The sequence below is a fragment of the Cibotium barometz genome, chromosome 31 (genome assembly GCF_041138505.1).
Source record: "Cibotium barometz isolate CiBa-2024 chromosome 31, ASM4113850v1, whole genome shotgun sequence".
In the NCBI taxonomy this organism is placed as follows: Eukaryota; Viridiplantae; Streptophyta; class Polypodiopsida; order Cyatheales; family Cibotiaceae; genus Cibotium; species Cibotium barometz.
Window position 1 is genome coordinate 55,084,627 of NC_141076.1, and position 20,321 is coordinate 55,104,947.

Consider the following 20,321-nt stretch of genomic DNA (forward strand, 5'->3'; position numbering starts at 1 on the left):
ATTAGAGGAGGCAAATATTGTCCATGATGACTGGGCATTCTGAAAGCATCAAAGACCTAAAAAGCCATATCATTTCCCTACCTTGGATAAAACATCACCCGATGTAAAATGGTAAAAGTCTATAAAATAGGTTGAATCCATATCACTTGAGGGGGAGAGTGTTGGATAGTTCAAGTAACATCAAGGTGTATTATGCTCTTTAGTCTAAGAAAATGTTATAAGGTTCAAGCACTTATATAAATGCTCAAAACCCTTGTTAAAGGTATAAAAGAACATCATAGACATTTCTTCCAGGTACCCACGAGTTTCTCTGTGAGAGTCGGGGAACAATTGTCTCATCTAGCCCACCATACATCTAGGGAGGTGGAGTAGATATAGGAGGAGATTCAGGAGTTAAACCTCTTGAACTTGTGCCTATATAAGAGGAGGAGATTAAGGAGTTAAACCTCTTATACTTGTGCCTATAGAAGAGGCATCTTTTTATGAGTAATTTGGTAATTTAAGTCCTAATCAAACTCATGTGTAATTAACCATTCTTTTAGCTTAATCATTATTATTATTATTAATCCATGTTGCCAATCATACACTCCACATCTTATGATTCATCATAGCCACTCCATTTTGCATCAATGCTACTCCCACATACAGAAGTCCAAAGTGGTCTATGAGACCAAATACATAGTACTAAGAGGCCAAATATATAAGCCAACAAAATAAAAAAATCAAGTCCTACTTATCATTATCTACGATGCCAAGCATAAGTTTTTGTTTGGGTTTTTGAAAATCTTCAATGAGAGCTCTACCCTCATAGTAGGCTACCCAGTTTTATTCTTTGCGAGTTGTGCAAACTTTGGCTAATTCTACAAGTTTTTACTTGAGTTGCATTGGGGTCAATTCTTCAGCAATCCATATCTTGGTGTCTTTAAGTGCTTTTGACTACTTGAGAATCTCAATCTTCTCATGTTTTGGTATGGCAAGTGAATATTGCATGATTGACTTGTCATGAAAAATTGGAAATGTGGCTCTACTTTATCGTCACTGGCATGGCTTTGGCTAGTTTCTATTCTGAAAATCCCTCTTCCTCTACATCCATGTTTCCATCTATATGCCTCCTTCAAATAAACTGGCCATACAAATCCAAAGGACCTCGATTGTGACTCCTAATTTAAGGAGCTCGAAAATCTTCCCAAATTCTCCTCTTAATGATGCTCACCATCTGTTGCAAGTCTTCCTTCTTTTCTTCCTTTACATATATATATATATAGAGAGAGAGAGAGAGAGAGAGAGAGAGTTACTTTGAGAGAGAAGAGTAGAGAGAAGAAGAAGATAATCGACACCAGATTGGGTCCCAATCACCCACACTAAAGGGCCCCATATTTGCTTGTATTTCTTTGGAGAACTTTGTGCATTGACAAAGAATAATGATTGAGGACTTCCTGCTAATGTAAGGACGAGGAAGATCAAACGTAGGCTCAACCATATGTTGTCCAAGATACTTTGAATATCTCTTCAATGACCACTATGCAAGCCCAGAACTGTCGAGGGATGCACATGTGATGGCTGAATGTTGAAGAAGATCTTCACTGAGGCCTTGGGGACTATAGCACAACAACCAAACATGGTAGACGAAGCTGATCATCAAGCCTAAGCAGATTCTCCTCCACAAATGGAAGCATGGATCCAATTGAAAACAGATAGTTTTACACGAAGTTTAAAGACTGCAATACCTATGAAGCCGTATGGCTCAACGAAGAGTTCTTCCCAAGAGCACCCCCAACTCCTAGTGGACTACTTGGAAGCCATGAACATGCCCCTAGTGGACTACTTGGAAGCCATGAACATGCCGCCAAGCTAAGGAGGAGGGAATGTCATGAAAGTGTCCAAAGTTTCGAAAGGAGAGCTTAGGACAATGTTTGCCCACTTGCTTCAACCTCTACTTCATGATCCGGAGATATATCCAATCCCCTTCTTTATCGTCTTGTGTCTGGCCATTTGTCTATGGAGAATGGAATAAACAACAAATGTAACTTGGTCCCAAAGTTGTCGAATTATGCTCTCCAAAAGTTTGAAGTAAACTTGGAATCCTTGTCTAATGTTTTTGTCCTTGGGAATCCACCTATGGAGTACCAATGTCGAATGAACATACGAGTGATGTCTTCAAATGTGATTGTTTGCTTACACTACAAAACTTATTGAACCGGTCCATAATGGTCATGCACTATGTGTTCCAAGATCCAAATGCAACGGAAAGGGATTCAACAAAATCCATACTGATGTCTTGGAAAGAGCCTTGCATGTTTCATACGAGAAACCTTTACATTCTGGCATATCTAGCATACTTGGACATGTTGATAGACATCCCTTCTCATTTTAGACCAAAAAAATGATCAGTCTAGCTTCTCTAATGTACTCTTAATACCTCAATGACCTCCAATAAGAGAGTCATGGGCATCGTGAAAAAGTGCCTATCTCGCTTCTCTTTTAGTACGCACAATCAGCTTTGTAAAACAACTAGCAATCTTAGATGGTATAATGATCTGATTCTAACAATTCAAGCACAATGGACTCATCTAGCTTGTCTATCACTCCATTGGGCACTAGGCATGGTTTGCAACCATTTTAAGTGCCTATAATTTATCTCCTGTAAAAGAAAAGTTTGCAATGCTTAAAAGCTGTCATCACCCCCCATCCCCTGCATAGAGACCATTTGGATGAGGGACATGTGGTCTAAATTACTAGAATAAACAGATTTATTTATATTAACTACCAAAATTAAACTTTAATTTAATCCATAGTCAAACTTGCCTCAACCTAAATCTTTGGAATTGGACCCAAAATACCACTTAGAAATTTGTTGATAGGGAACTGAAGAACATCTCTTTGCCCTATTGTTGTGAAGGAAATAAAAGGTACTTGGAATTTTTTTTTTAAATCAATCTGATACATACATACAAGCTTAGCCTTAGCGTTAAGCATACATGCTTAGCCTTAGCGACCTGTTATCAACTTGTCCGCCCAGTTTAATTTAAGGCCTTCTCCCCTCCACACCTTACGCAAGGCAGCTCAGCCTTGCGCTTTCTGCACGGGTAACCAGCTGAGAGCGATACGAAAAAATCTGCGTCTTAGATAGACGGTGCGGATGGTGCCGTCCAGCGTGCACTCACAAACGCGCTCTGCCTCTCACGATCAGTTAAAGAACCCATACAGGTACCTTCCAGGCACATACAATATAATACACCACGCGATTTACGCATGCAAGCCAGCACACAACCTGACCTATACTGCAAGGCACTTCTGAAAGGTATGCAAAGCATTGCTCTGGCAGTATGCTCCCATATACCATGCGAATCCATCAACGGAAAAGCAACTAACAATAAGACTGTTGTCCGTGCTGAGAATCCAATCTTTAAAATAGCAAACGGTAAAGTTGGTTTCAACAGTAAAAAGCATGTAACAGCCACAGTTTCTTAAGTACAACTATGAAGAGGCTCGTTTTGTGCCCTCTTAACTGACATCATACAAACAAACATCTGGGAACGTATATAAAAAGCACAGTACAGCCTGCCTTGCAGGGTATACAAAAATGGGATGCTATCATCCCTTGGCATAGTTACCACATGAACACTAAGTGGAGAGACTAAGACCGTAGTGTCGGGATGCGAAACCCACACGCAAAATGAGGGGTGGTTCCATCCAGCAAATGTACATACATTGTAAGGAGGCCAAGCAAAGTAGAGGGCAAGGTAGAGCCCATTCATCCACTCTAACATGGAGCCACTTTAGCATGCCTCCAATTGCTGCTGGACACCAACTTGAAGCTCAGGTGGTAAAGGTAGCCCAAGACATCAACCAGGTAGAGCTGACACAGATGAGTCCCCATGATCTCGACACTCCCTGCCACCAGGTCGCTCATCTCTACTGCATTGAATTCTTGCCTGTGACAAGCCAGCAGTACGCACCTCTTCTGGGCTAAATATATAGATCTTTCGAACCATCCTGCAGAATTCCCTGTTGACAAGAGTTGACAGTAGAGCTTAGATTCAGTAAGAAGCTCGGCCTCAAAGCCAGCAGTAACACTCTTAATCACTTCAAAAACTAATGGCTCTTCTTATAAGGACAAAAACTAATGGCTCTTCTTATAAGGACAAAAACTAATGGCTCTTCTTATAAGGAGATCTTACGTCCATGGATCATCTCCAACATGCATCAAGTCTCCATCATCACAGTAGGCCACCTGCCAGCCTTTGTCAGGGTTGCTGAGCTCTCCCTCAAGATGAAACATCCCCTCTAACTCCTCAATCAGCTTCTTGTAGCTATCAAATTTGGATAGGTCTACCCCTCTCCCCACCATGCTTCCCTTTTTTATGACCTGCATAGGCAGAACACAACACACACCCTTAAACATGAGACCTGATTGACATTAGCATTCATTGCCATACATATGTTCGAATAAGGTTTGTTGAGCTTACCTTCGTGCAACTCCTCACAGTGGGAGGATTGGACTGGATCCGAGACTCGCCCTCTATAGATACTTTGAGGCAAGTATTTTCAGAGTTCTCTGGTTCAGAGGAGACCGACTTATCAGGCATGTAGGACTGCTGTAGAGATTCGTTGTCTTGGGTATAAGGTGGTGCTTGAGAAGCAGCTGCAGCCTTGGCATAACCATGATCCTCCTCAACTGAGCCCATTCTAAGTTTGGCAAACTTTGGGGGTGATGACAGGTCGGTGAGCGAGAATCCAAAAAGCTTGCATCCATTGTCCACAACTGGCTTATCCTGCTTGAGAGACTCCCATGGTAAGAAAGGAGAAAGAGGGGAGGAACTAAGAGGAGTGTGGCCCTGCAGCAGCTTGTCTGCTCTGAATTGAGGCATTGCATTGGGGGAAGGAGTAGAAATAGGAGGTAATAAGGGCATGAGAGGCCAAGCAGACGGCATATCACTTAGCGAAGTAGAGGTTATGGTGGAGGATGGAGGTCCCCACGATCCTTGTACTGAATGGCTACTACTAGCGATAGTAGTGTTCTGCATCTGAGCAGATGCTACAGAGACTATCAAATGATCACCGGCAGCACTCGTAGGGTCACAAGGCGATGGGAAGTAAGAATAGAAATCTTCCCCAACTCCCCCGTGTCGTTGCTGCAGGTTGTCTGGTTGGAGTAAATGCTGTTGCTGACAAGGATCCAAATTTCCTACCACCAGCCATCGCGCTTGCGGCGGTGCCATGTTCAGGCTTTCTGCTGTTGCTCTCAAACTTCCCTGCTCTTCACATCTCTTGTCCCAAAATTGCTGATGGGCTTTCAGCAGCTCCTCACTCGGTACATGAGCCGCTCCTGATCCAAGAGCCGGATGCTCTTGACCTTGCAGGACCCCTGGAAGCTGACTAGATGTAGAAGACAACGGAGACTCAATCAATGCCCCTTTGTTGCTGCTACCTGCATTGCACACCCGCAAATCAGTAAAAGAATAAGAAGACTTGACGAGGATATACCATTAGTATTCCACAGGAATGAACAGTACCCAAATCTGATGCCAATGAAGGGCGGAATCGCTTGCTCTTAGGCCCAGGAGAAGAGTTCATGGGAGACTGTGAATGGACACACAGCTCGATTTCCCATGGAGAGATCCTATCCCGCTGTTCATGATTTGTCATCTCATCCCAATTCACCTTCAAAGACCGCCACTTGGAGTTTGGCCAACAAGCTGCATTCAAATCCTCAATCCCTGTAATGGTACCAGCAAAACTATACGCAAAGGGAAGCTTCAGAATACTTTACTCTCACCTTGACAGCATGGCTCCCAAGCTCAACCAGGAAATGAATAGTTACAGCCAGCTTACCTTCTCTCAGATGCATCCTCCCCCTCAAATCTCATCTTGAATCTCATTCCTATCGACATATTGTTAATTGACGACTTCACCAGCTTGTCAACTGGCACAACAAATGAAGAGGGGCTTGCCCTGCACATGGACACACATCCAATTGCTTAGCGGACCATACACAGTGTCATTAAATAAAAGATACGGGCACTTTCTCTTAATTCGATATGCAACTTGCCTTGGTTTGTAATACACAGAGAACATGGTTCTTGTCAAGACTGCATGAGAAGCAGTAGCAACCACACCCATGTGCATGCTGTGGCTAGTGAGAACATTAGAAGACTGAGAAGGTTGCTGGCGCTTGGTGTGGCGAATTCCTACTCTTAGTTCCCCATTCTCACCCCTACACATAAAAATTTAATGTCTTACAGTTTACTGCCATCAAAGTGATTTTAATAAAAAACAATACCATCACAAAGAAATCAAACATACCGAAGAAAGACCACTGCATCTCCTGCAACAAGCTTTTTCTGGCTGACAAAGTAGCTCCAACCAGTAGTGAGCAAATGCCTACGGGGATGGCCTGACCAAGGAAACCATACAGCTTCAAATTTGAGTCTGGCCCCTCTCTCTCTGTGCCTGCGTGGTGCAGGTGGTACATGAAAGGAGTGAAGAAAAACATGTACAAGAACTTACCACGATAAGTATGTCTAAACTTCCACTCCTGGCCATGGAGATCTGTTGCCACAAGCTCCTGGCTAGGAGTCTCTTGTGTCATATCCTGCACAAAGTTAGAGGAGTAAGCTCCGCTCAATGCTAAAGTAAGAGGTCTTGCAAAAAGTAGCAATTATTGAATTACCAAGGCCGGAAGGCACTCTTCTGCGTGTTTGCGGAGAACGGAGAAGCCACCATGAGTGCTGGTATCAGAAGCAGTGAGAATCTTGGTGAAGACACGAACGGCGGGCGTAGGTGGCGTAGGTGGCTCTTCTTTTTCATCGGACAAATTGCCGCCCTATGAGGGAGGTGAGATGGTGAGGGCAGGAAAAAGTTTAAGAGAACGAGAATGTGGGGGAAATATCTTACCTCAGGCTCCGGGACAAGAGCAATCTGTGCGAAGACCTCGTCTGTGTCAGCTTCAGCCTGTGCAGACCCACAACGAGTTAGGCAAAGAACCAACGTTGTCGGAAGGCGTAGGGCAATTAGGGCCGGCAATAATACTACTGAGAGAGGTAGCGTATACGCACACTGAGCGAGAGGTTCATGACCCGGCAAAGGATCTGCGACGGTAAATTGTAGTGCGGCATTTGCTGATGGGCTCCTTGGGGTTGGCCAGTGCAGAAGGCCACCTGCAATATCAACAGCAACCCACATAATTACAGCTATCCTCCGCCCATTTTCATATTTACAACTCTCCTCCGCCCTTCCCCCACCCATTCTATAATTACAGCTCTCCTTCGCCCTCTCTCCACAGCCCACCATCCGTTAACTCACCTGCTCCATGTGGCCTTGCGGAAAATACCAAACCCGTTGCCCAATCTTCGGAACAGAAACTAGGGGGCCTGCACATGCTTTCCATAGCTCCGCTGTGTACTCTCCTGCAAGGGGGAAACACCAAGAAAAAGCACATCAACCCTCGAGCACACAAAATGCCGTAGATCTGTCATCTTCGGTAACGAAAATCGCTCACATCAGTTTACTAGCCTCACCTGGGCTCGTGCTGCCTTGAGGCATGTACATACAGGAACGCGGACGCGCCATTTCACCCAGAGACGAGTCCGAGAGCAAGGAAGGAGGACGGGGGGTGCTTGCATTTAGATTACTGAAGGCCGGACGGCTGCCGGAACCTGGCCGGATGTAAGCCATGGACGGTGCAAGGGAGGGGAGGGAGGGGACGAGGACGGGCGAAGAGCTGTGGAGAACGAGCGAGCGAGAGAGAGGCGTGGCAGTGAGGTTAGGAAGAGGGGGAAGAAGGTGGGAAAGGTAGGAGAAACAGGGGACAAATTGCAGGAGAAATGAGTGGGGAGAGAGGAAAGTGGGAATGTGGGCGAGGGGGAGTACAAAACCACGCGACACATCCATCCCACCGGCTACCGACCGTTCCCCATCGTGTGCGACCGGCCACTCCCTGTTGCCACTGGGTCCCGTCGGATTACTCTTAAACCTGTTTCTAACGATTGTAACCCTCTGATAATTAGTCGTTTAAACCACTTCTGTTATGGGGCCCGTCCGCGGACCCTATCCCAATCCTTAGGCCACCATCATTATTTCCTTTTCCATCATCAATGTCACGCTTGCCTTGCTCTCTCGTTATGGTGTAACGACAAACCCTTTTTCACTTTGCCTTCACAGGCTACCAACCTGGAGGAGGAGAAGGAAGAGGGGTCTAGTCTAGGCTCTACCCTCTCGTTGCCTTGCTTGCTTGCTGGTTTACCAGCCAACACCTTGAGAGAGATGCTGCGCGTGTGGGTGGCCCTACCTCCCTCTACATGCCCAGGGCCCAACTTCCACCAAGTCTTACGCTGCGGAAGTAACGCCCGCCCCTGGCCCCCAGTCCCATGCTATGCTGCTGTTTCAACTGCACACACGGCAAATTAGCGCTTCCTTCTACGCAAATGCCCTCGCAAAAGGGGACAAGCTCGTGTTGCTTGCCACCTAACTTTTACCTTCTAATCTCAAATTTTCCACATGTGTACCCTCGCTCAAAACATGAGATATTCCTCGAGATTCAGACCTAGAGACTTCCTCCATCGTAACCGACTTGATAACTGTGCTTGGACCTTTTCCACACTCATGATAAGCCGCAAGCTTTATTTATTCACTCACTTTGGATTGTATCCTAGCTTGGCCATGTTTCATGGAAAACAAGGGTGCACAAGAGCCTCATACTTTGAAAAAAACATGGTGAGAACTCATATGAAGGTGCACTTAGCCTCATAATAAAGACATAACTCAAAATAAAACAGGAGAACTCATATGAAGGTACACTTAGCCTCATAATAAAGACATAATTCAATATAAAACACAGTCACATTTTCTTCATATGTATAACCATACCTCAATAGATACCCAAAATCTCTTTTCCATTCTATCTAATTAACGGTTGGTTTTTTTATAATAGTTAGTAAATCATTATTTGATGTGGGTATATAGAGGCACATGGCATCCACGTTTGGAGGTAAAGATATTTATTGTGTGTTTCGATTGCATGTGCTACTCTCCTCGGTGTGTTTTGGTTGTAGTGCTACTCGCCTTCAGCTATGGGAGCCAGAGCCCAACTCTCCTTGCCTCCTGATATGCGACGCCTTTGCTCCTTTCTCCTTATGTGGTCTTGTCTTGGCTTGTCTTGTTGTCCACATACAGGTCGGGTGCAACCTTCGTCAATCTGGCTCAAATAATATGTGGCACCTTTGTTAATAATCTACTCGTTTAGTGTTTTCGTTCTGGTTCTGGTTGGTCGTCTTATCTGGTTCTAGTTCTTTCACATGGGTATACAAATATGTGTCCTTGTCTAGGTTTAGTATGTGGGCCATGTGGTCCTCATCGTTGTCTCCTCTAGGGTGGCTCTCATGGCTAGCTCTTGCAGATGCACGATGCTGCTGTCTCTCAACTATTTGCTACCTCTTGTGCTATGATGGTGTCCTTGGCTATGCATGGCGGTGATCTTCGTCGATGGGGCTCAAGTAATATTTGGCACCTTTTCTTAGGGTTTTGATTATGGTTATGGTTTTGTTTATAGTTTTGGTTTATTGGGTTCATGGAGCTTCATGGAGAAGCTCAACTACGCTTCTATCCATCTGGTACGCTTCTATCCATCTGGTCCTTTAGGGTTTGTCTGGCGCACCTACGCCTTTGGGGCAACCATTCATGTGGTGGCTCGACTAAGAGAGATCTCGCGCCATGGTTGTGTGTTGTGTGGTCCGTGGGACCGCTGAGTTACCCATCCTGGTCTTTGTGTATGTCTTTGTCTTGTTTGCCTTTGTGTCTGTCGATATCTTGTGTGTCTATCGATCTCCTTATCTGGGGTTTTCTAACCATGTGTCTTTGTCTTGTTTGCCTCTATCCGTGTCTGATCTGACTCTATGTGATCCGTGTCTGATCTGACTCTATGTGTGTCGATCTATATCTATGTGACATCTCTTGTTGCATGTTCTCTATCACTTGGGACATGTGCTATGGCACCTTGACGTCATGAAGATCTTGCCACCACATCCACTACCCCCTTGCCTGACCCTGGAAATCTGTGGATCAGCGCACCACCTAAAGGACCTAATGCGGTAAAAAAATTACGATTTGTGAAAAAGAAAGCAAGGTCATCCAATACATCAGTGCATAATGTCGCATCCTCAAATGTTGAAATCCTTGAGGTTTTAGTCATTGTTGGTGTTGGCCATGGAGACATTGATCTTGCTTTTTAGGAGCCATTAGAAGAATTTGTTCAAGTTGAGTGCATCATCCAGTACATCAGTGCATAATTTTGCATCCTCAAATGTTAAAATCCTTGAGGTTTCAGTCACTATTTGGTGTAGGCCATGGAAACATTGATCTTGCTTTCTAGGAGCCATTTGAAGAATTTGTTCGAGTTGAATGCATGGGTGGTTTATTTTCATTAGAAAAGGGTGGTACTCTCTATCATCTTCATTTCCAAATGGTGATCAAGATGGTTTCTCCATTGCTACTGACTATTGTTAGACTGATCAAGAAATATATGGATTGGGAGGTATGTAAACCGCCCTAGTGCACAGGTTTAAAGTAAGTGTATTTATACACCTATGAAGGCATGTTAGGATATTGCATATGAAAGATTTGCACAAGCCGCATTTTAAGTCCTTTTCGCACAATGTGACATCCAAAGAAACGACAAGGGATCGTGAGCAATATGCATTGTATGGCTAAGGTGAGCTGAAAAACAAAGCATGTTTCATGCCCATCAACTTGTTTGATCACGCCTATGTGTACATGGATAATTATATAGCAAATAGGCTTGGTGCAACCCTATAGTCAACCTTGATATGCATGCTGTGAACTAGCAAGTACTATCCCTCACCCAATTGGATCATTCTGGCATGGATAACAAAGAGCTACGATGGTGTGGAAAGTGAAGGTGCCTCATATTACGCAATGTGCAGACATTGATATCATTTTCTTTTTTAACAATGTTTCTTTTTTAGGTATTTTGGAGGTTGTGATACTGTTGAAGAACCACCAATGGAAGAGAATGAAGAAGATCAAGAGGAAGACCTACCCGAAAGCCAAAACAACCCTATCTTGCTTTGATAGTGAGGATGAAGATGAACCTAAAAGAGATGGCTTCAGAAGTACAACTCGATGTGGAAAAGCAATAACTTAAAGAATCCGGTCTTGCATGATTGTGATTTTTCCCCCCCTCCATAATACAGAAAGGAAAAGATGTTATATCTATGTAGTGTTCTCATGTATATGAACTGATGTTTATGAAATGTTTTGACATGCTATGTGGTCCAAAAATACAGGTTGATGCTGTAATAAATCGCTTATTTAATAAAATATCCTTTGCATATTTTTCATATCTATTTTTATGCTCTTTTATTTTATCAATCTGTAATTATTTTGAATTTTATTTTTGCCAAACAAATATAAAGCAAGGTCACAACTTGCATCAAAAAATGGTACGAGCATGAATGTCGTAGTTGATTACTCATAAATTATGCCTTAATCTAGTAAATTGTATTCATAAAGCTTTAAAGAACTTTATGCCTTTCAACACCAAGGGATGGAGCAAAGAAACTCCAATGTGGTTGTGGTGTAAAAGTGTCAAACTAAGAGCATTTAGTTATGATGTGAAAGTGTAGGAGCAAATTGAAGGCTTGAAAAAAAAAATGTTTAGCCCATTCAATGTATTCAATTGACATGTTTCAACTCACAAGATACTTTATATAACCGAGTACTCTCATCATCTTTGGTTATTACTTATCAATCATTATTTTATAGAGAGTATGATCACCTACTCACTATGTGTTGGTATTATCAATCCTTTGAAATAATGGTTTCCTTGATTCCCTTACAATTGAGCAAAAATTTACACATAAAAAGTCTTCTTGGATTTTGCATGACCCAACAAAGCAATGATGCATGTATAATCAATAATGATGAGGGTTAGTTTTATACAAGTAATGAATAGCAATGAAGTAATGAAGCCTATCAATATAAATCAATGTTACCTCACGGGAGATGCTTGGCTTTACTAAAGAGCACACTAAGCAAGCCCTCCTTCTATGCTTCACTATCAAGTTCTAGTGCACCCCCCCCCCCCAAAACACACACACTTAAGCACGTCCACCCAAAAAAAACACACACACGTGCTTAAGTAAGTCCACCCAAAAAAAACAATATCAACCTCCTCATCCTCCTCCTTCAAGCCCTAGTGACTCCATGCCTAAATAATATCAACCTCCTCATCCTCCTACAATCCCTAGCACCTCCATGCTCAACTAATATCTTAGCACTATCCCATCGACCCATGCCTCTCCCCTCTCCCTCTCCCTCTATACCCTATACTCTCATTTCTCAATCGCTCCTCTCTGCCTCCCTACGCCATAACCCCTCCCCCCTCTTTCCTTTCTTGCCCCACCAAGAGAGAGAGAGAGAGAGAGGTCCCCCATGAAAGTTGAGATTGTTGAATCTCAATGGATAGTTGAACCTCCTAAAATTAAGTGTGCTCATGTGTAAACAAAAAAGTAACTCCTAAGAAGGGACTTAACCTAATGGCATTCTCATAATGCAGATGTGACATTATTTTGAAGCAGCATGGCATACCTTAGGCTTACATATTTTTGGACTCATATTGGCATCCAATTATAGTCCTAGCAATCCTTACGATCATGTTAGATGCTAAACACCCATCAAATCATGGAGAAAGTGGCTTATAGGAGGATGTTGGGAATGATCATCTCACCAAGTTGCATCAAGAAACTACATCTAGGTGTGAAAAAGGAATGGGAGGGGGTGTTTGAGATATGGTGGGGATGGCAACCTTACATGTGTGTGCTTTTGTGTGGCTTGGAGGGAGGCCTATGAGGTTAAAGGTTGGGCCTAGCCCATAGGGCGTCCAAGTGGACACTCGAAAGGGAAGCTAGAAAAGGGGTGGAAATATAAGTACATTTGTCTTCTCACCCTTATGATAAAAAATAAAAAGAAATGTGGGCGTGGAATGCAAGACAATAACTTTTTTGTTGTGAAAGAGTTATGATTTATTGAGGACGAGAGAAAATATTTTATATGCATCACATTAGGCATAGGGATTATGTTATTATTTCTATCAAGGGTGCTACCGACGACTAGTGGCAAAAAAGTCATAGGAACCTAACTCGTATGGCCTTCAAATGTAGCGGAAGGAAGAGGTAATAATAAGCTTGCAATAGCACATAAAACAAACACACACAACACATTCATGCATGCTTGCATGTATATAGCTAGAAAGTGTACATGAGTACATATCTATCTACATGTGCATTCATGAAAAGTCTTTTCTTTGAGCAAACTAGCATTATTACTACAACAACTTTTAATTATTCACATCCTTTAAAAAAAATAGACTAAGATTTTTAATTCAATGTCCTTGTATGCTTAATTCATGTTTATTATTCTAGATTATTCAAGTCTCCATCAATAGGTTTATTATTACTTTTTTGTCATCTCTATGAGTGGAAGGTCTCTTACATTATGGAAGTACTTTGTCCTTTAGACATGTATGTTTATATGTGTACAGATGCACATATAAGCATGTAAAAATGCACATATGAATTTATATTTGTATTTGTCTTAATACGTGGAGCTTATTACTCTCTCTCTCTCTCTCTCTCTCTCTCTCTCTCTCTCTCTCTCTCTCTCTCTACTTTGTATTTTGCAATTTTATGCGTGCATCATTATGATTATTTTAGACTCGTTTTAAATTTTACATCTACACTAACTTTTGATATGGTCATGATTTTATGTCACCAAAATCGTCAAACTATATCCACTTTATAAGTTGGAAACGCTTTCTCAAATGTATTATGTCTTAGACTCTAATTATCTCTAGACCTTTTGAATAATACCTTCTTCTTTCTTGATGGGCATCTATTAATGTCGTGTAAAACCTTCATCTACCTTCACTTTCCTAAGGAGAATCCATTCTTTCCTCCTAAGTTATCCTTATTTCTATGCTCCTGCATGCTATTATTGTTACATTTTTTCTTAGTTGAATCTATTTATCAAACGTTTTAACCTTTATTTCTATTAGACAAGCTTAGAGAATCCTCATTATTAGTTTTGGTTTTTTAAATTAGATAAAACATTTTTCATCTTAGGCTTTTCTATTTATACTTCCTAAATATCACTTTGCACAAACATGCATGCCAACTATATCTCTTTTGTTTTTCATGCACATATGGCTCAAAGACTTTATTCCTAAAACTCTATGTTTTGGGACCCATGTTTAATCAGTACAAATGTTTCATAATCAAAGAAAATGACTTCTATATTTCTAAGGCTTGTGTGATACTCTAAGCTCTCATTACTTCTTCTTCTTTTATAGAGGTCTATATAGCTCATCATAGATCTCCTTTCTCACATTATTACTTCTTAAACTACTCTATGTTCTAGATTGGTATTAGCTAATATCATGGGGCGTCAAGAGATTTTGTGGTCCAATATTTTCCATTGTGCTCTCACTTCCTAACACAATAACTTATTGTCAAGCTATAATTTTTAATGCTTTATTATTCTCCTTAGGCTTTACATAGATATAACAACTAGTCAAGGTCAACTTGTCAAGGACAACTAGTCAAGGTCATGGTTATTTCCTACGACTATCTAAGATAACCACACAAAGTGTTGGAAAACCATGGGAAGAAAGATGTTACTACACCGTTGTATGGTTGTTATTCATGTCAAGATCTAGGAGGATACAGAGTAAATTTACTTTTGTTATTTTGAATGATTTTGCATACATCCATCTTGCACGTACACTTTCATCACCTTGTTGAGAGTTTATTTTTGGATCGTTTTATGAGATATTCATTATTTTATCCAAATTGATTTAATTAACTCTTACTTTGCTTCATTTAACTAAATCATAATATTACTTCCTCAGTTTTATAATACTTAACTCTTACTTTGCTTCATTTTCTTGTACTTGATTTTGTTCATTAAATTTGAAGTTACTTAAAAGTTTGATTGATTTTTCGCATAAATGGGTAGCTTATTGGCCTTTATATTAAGTAGTTTAGAGATATGACCTTATTGAACTCCATTTTTTGTCCTCTCTCTCTCTCTCTCTCTCTCTCTCTCTCTCTCTCTCTCTCTCTCTCTCTCTCTCTCTCTCTCTCTCTCTCTCTCTCTATATATATATATATATATATATATATATATATCTCACACACACACACACAATTGATTTTGTTTGGAAAATTTTAGAAAGTTGGAGTATTATTTTTTTTTTAATCCTTGGGAACTTTGGCTCGTATTTTAACGTCTTTAACATATGCTCGATGGCCGAAAATATGACATTTTTAAATGGAAGATAAATAGACTCCACTGAAAATTGGGAAGAGCCTTATATAAGAGAAGAGAGGTGTGGAGAAGGGGCTCGAAAAGGGTGGGGTTGATTATGGAATTTTCTATGAGGCTGGCATAGAGATACAGCTACATGGGTACACAAATGCTGATTAGGTTGGTAATGGCACAGATAGGAGACCTACTAGTAGCTTTATGTTTTCTTTTAAGATTGATACATGTGAGTTGGAGTAGTAAGAAACATTCAACTTGTCATGTACAGAGGCATAGTACAAGGGCACTATTGAGGCATCTTATGAGGTAGCTTGGTTTCAGAAGCTACTTGGTGATATTGGCGGGTGGTGAGCCCTAGATAGAGCCATTGTCATTTATTATATAGGGGCATTGTTATGGCCACTTATGAGGTAGCTTGGTTTCAGAAGCTACCAGGGGCATTGTTATAGTACTCAGCACTGGCTCTTCCAGATCTTGAGGTTTGGCTACTTTCCAGTATTGCTCAGACCTCCTTACATGCAAATTTGCATCTTCCCCTTTTTCTCAGAGAACACCGAGAAATTTTTGGCTAATGATGTCATGGCTCCCTTGAACCTTTTTCGGGGGTTTTGTTGTTGTGGTTGTCCTTTCAGATTTTGTTGCTCCACCCTTCTTGGGCTTCCTAGACTTGGACTGTGCACAGCTTCTAGCTCTTGGCACTCCTTTTCTTGGTCCAAATTATTCTTGAACCCTAACACTCTCTCTTCCTCGTGTGGTGCTATAGAAGTTTCTATACTATCTTCCTAGTTAGAATGGTGTGAGACACTCCCAGCTCTACGAGCTTCCTAGAGGGTTTCTTGGAAGGCATTACTTTTCTCCATTCTTAGGTTCACAATCATGCGGAAGGCATGCTTGAATCCATTTTTTATGGTTGAATTGTAAGGTGAAAGGTTCTCCGCATTGACTTTCCCATAAAATTCACTCCATGTTATGGATTCCCGCACGTAGAGTTGTTTTAGGGTTATTTCTAGCAAGATTAGTTTATGCTAGACCAAAACTTGCTTTTTTCAGGATTTTCTTAGCTTGAGGGTACAAAATACTACTTACTAGATATTTTTTTGTTTTGCCCCATGATTTTCCAAAAGGAAATATTCCCGGTCTAGTTGTGGTGGAGGTTTCCTTCAATGGGGGGAGTTTTCTAGCAGAGTTGCAGTAGTGATCCCCAACAAGATCGTTAAGTGTTTTCACGGATTTTCTCTCTCAACGGAATGGTAAGACAACAGTCTAGGGCATGAAAGAAATGTCTTGGGAGACATGTAGCCACCCACGAGAGCTTTTGGATTTGAACACCAACTCTAGAGTGGTCATGGGGACACTCAAAACTCAACCCAGCTTTGAAACTTCTCATGCTGATACTCTTCTCTCACTCTGCTATCTCTCTCTCTCTCTCTCTGTGGCACACATCATGTTTCTTAAAACAGAGACATAGCATTCCGAGTCAACACATTGTGGAGAGTACACAGAGACATAGCATTCCGAGTCAACACATTGTGGAGAGTACACAGAGATAAAGTTGGTTGCAAAATTGCTCTTTGATAAATGTATTACTTTCAGAATTAGTATAAATTCATCACTACACATTGACTACAACTGCTCGATACATGACTAAAACCTCCTAATAACTACGATCATAGCATGGTTCACATCACTGGCTATTCACTAGTTGTGAATGCAACCGGAATCTTATTCTAGGAATTGATTGTTGAAGAGTAGAGAATTAATTCAATCATAAAAACCATTGCTTGTAAGCTTCAACTAAATCAAATCAATTGAAATTTAAAACACGAAATTAAAAATACTTAGCTCAAAACCTTATTGGGTGCAATCTTTCCCCTCTTGTGCGTGGCCTCTCCCCACACAAGAGTATTTCTTTATTAGCTTTCTTTTCACCAAAATTAGGCCATAGCCCCCAAAATATACAAGATGTGCTTTTTAGAGAGCACGGCACTCTTCTTTAACAAAAATAGAGTGTCAAATTGGGACTAGGGTAAAGCCATATGCTTTAATAAATTCCACATAAATGTATCTTTCCTAAAGTTCAAAATGGAAAAATCATTTGAGAAGGTTACAAGCTACTATGCTTGCCAAAAATGAAATGTGATGAACCAAGACATTTCTTCCAAAGTAAACTCTTCAATTTCCATAGTCTTCATTACCTGAAAATATAAGCTCAATTAATTAGTCTTCATTACCTGAAAATATAAGCTCAATTAATTATTAAATTAATCCCACAAATATTAAACAGGCACAAATCATCACCAACTCATGACTACCAGGCGTAAGTACCCTAGGAATCACCCTGCCATACAAACCTAACTGAAATAATCATAGGTGGCCTCAAACATACATCATATACCGCACGTATTAATATTTATAGTGTGTCACCCATGATATTAACCTAGCCGGCATGACGCAAGAGTAATCTAGGCGTCCCCAAATTACTCAAGAGGGGATAAATAATATTTTTCTAGAGGTCTTAAAATATATTCTCATGACATCCCTCTTGCTTGAGTTTGCAATTGTCCTCAATTGTTGCGGATTTGCTGGGTTTGAAAAGAATGAAGAATTTCAGGGTAAACTCGAAAAAATTTCTCAGGCATCCATTTAGCATCTTCTTGAGGATGATTCTTGAAAGTCAAAAGATACTTGAAGTATTGATTACCTGTCCTTGTTGTTATCTCTTGGTCAATGATAGCATCAGGAACTAGTACTTCTTCCTCTCCTTCAATAAGAGGTGGTTCCTCATATGTTGGGTGAGTAGGAAGTGTTTCTCGAAAAGGTTTCAAGAGATGGATATGAAAAGAATTATGGATATTCCAATTAGATGGAAGCTCTAGTCTATAGGCCACATCATTAATCTTTTGAAGGATTTTAAATGGCCCATAATATCTAGGCGCTAGCTTCACTGCAGGGAATTTTTCCACACTCTTTAATCGACGTTTTTCAATTCTCAAAAGTACATAATCACCTTCTTGAAATGAAAAATCTTTGCGCTTCCTATTTGCTTGAGATGTATACTTCTCTTGAGCTCTTGCAATACAATCACGCACTTCAGATAAAATGCGATCAAAGTCTCTAACATATTAGTCGGCAGCTTCAATCTTATGAGAGAGTCTAGTAGCCGGAATAGGCAATGCTCTTCCATAGATAATCTCAAATGGTGATCGGCCAGTAGCAGTATGAGGAGTATTATTATAAGCAAATTGGAGTAAGTGTATGTACTTATCCCATGCACTAGGTTGCTGGGAAACATAGGCTCTAAGCATATCTAAGATAGTGCTATTTGTAACTTCGGTTTGTCCATTCGATTCCGGATGGAAAGCCGTGGAAAAATCTAACTTAGTGCCTAAGTTTGAGAAAAGAGCAACCCAAAAGTGACTACAAAATTTAGAATCTCTATCAGAAACTATCACTTTGGGTAGACCATGATGAACAAAAATTTGCTTAATAAATATGTTCACGGCTTGCTGAGAAGTTAGTGTCTTTTTACATGGAATGAAATAGGCTTGCTTACTAAATCTGTCCACTATTGTCCAAATCATGTCATGGTGACTGGAAGTAGTAGGGAAGCCAGTAATGAAATCCATAGACACTTGTTCCCATGGTCTATCAGGAATAGGTAGAGGCATAAGCAATCCTAAAGCTTTGCCTTTGTAGCTTTTAATTGTTTGGCAAATGTTACATTCAGCTACAAATTTAGCTACAAATGTTACATTCAGCTTTTAATTGTTTGGCAAATGTTACATTCAGCTACAAATTTAGCTACATCATTCTTCAAATGAGGCCAATAGAATTCTCGAGAAACTACTTGAAGTGTTGCAGAAACTCCTCTATGTCCCACAAATGGTGGTTGGTGCATCTCTTCCAAGACAAGCTGTCTGTAAGGTTAAGTAACACACAATCTTTTCTCAAAGAAAAGATAGCCATCATTATGAGAATAACTTCCTTGAGGTGTCCAATTGTTTTCACGCAATTTGATCCATATTTGAGAAAAATCTAGATCAACTTCGTAAGTTTCTTTCATAAGTACAAATGGTTCACTTTCAATTATGGAAATGTTGTTGATATTTGGTCTTCGACTCAAAGCATCGGCAACAACATTTTCTTTTCCAGGTTGATATTGAATCATAGGTTGGAAACTTTGAATGAAAGCTGTCCATTTGATATGCCTATCTGATATAAGAGGTTGCGTAAGCAAATGCTTAATGCTTTGTTGGTCTGTCTTGATAAGAAATTCAGAGCCCATTAGGTAATGCTTCCAGATTTTCAAAGCATGCACTACTGCTGCTAATTCCTTGTCATAAGTGCTATAATTTTGCTCTGCAGGCTTAAGCTTTCTACTTTGATAAGTAATAGGATGGTTGTCTTACATAAGAACAGCTCCAAATCCTTTGCCACTAGCATCACTACTATAAAGAATGGTCTTTGAAAATCAGGTAGTTTTAGAACTGGTGCTTGTGTTAAAGCATTCTTGAGTGTTGCAAAAGATTTATCTTGCTTTTCAGTCCAATTGAAATTTGTAGCTTTCTTAAGGAGTTCAGTCAAAGGATGAGCAATACAAGCAAAATTCTTGACGAACTTCCTATAATAACTACATAAGCCAAGAAAAGATCTAAGATCATGTGTGTTTCTAGGCGTAGGCCAAGAAGCAATACACTCAATTTTCTTAGGATCTACACGAATCCCTTCAGCCGACACTATATGACCTAAGTATTCAATCTCTTCTTGAAAGAAAGAACTCTTTTCAGGATTGACATACAATTCATTTTCTCTCAAAAGATTGAACACTTGTTCCAAGTGTTGTTCATGCTCTTGTCGATCCTTACTGAAAACAAGAATGTCATCAAAGAACACTATAATAAAATTTTGAAACTTAAGGAATATGCGATTCATCATACGGCTGAAAGTAGCTGGAGCATTGGTCAAACCAAATGGCATAACCA

General features: G+C 40.7%; 1 protein-coding gene across 1 annotated transcript; it reads right to left on the bottom strand.

The window, feature by feature from the left end:
- Positions 1 to 3,405: 3,405 nt before the first annotated feature.
- LOC147621062 (auxin response factor 1-like) lies at positions 3,406 to 7,840 on the bottom strand. The gene is made up of 13 exons (XM_086825314.1): positions 7,521 to 7,840; positions 7,306 to 7,409; positions 7,059 to 7,160; positions 6,898 to 6,954; positions 6,674 to 6,826; positions 6,511 to 6,595; positions 6,307 to 6,397; positions 6,053 to 6,217; positions 5,836 to 5,955; positions 5,517 to 5,740; positions 4,470 to 5,431; positions 4,182 to 4,369; positions 3,406 to 4,008 (listed from the first exon to the last, which is right to left on the bottom strand). The coding sequence occupies exons 1-13, from the start codon at positions 7,675 to 7,677 to the stop codon at positions 3,846 to 3,848; spliced, it is 2,571 nt and encodes an 856-aa protein (XP_086681440.1). The 5' UTR covers positions 7,678 to 7,840; the 3' UTR covers positions 3,406 to 3,845.
- Between the last annotated feature and the right edge of the window lie 12,481 nt (positions 7,841 to 20,321).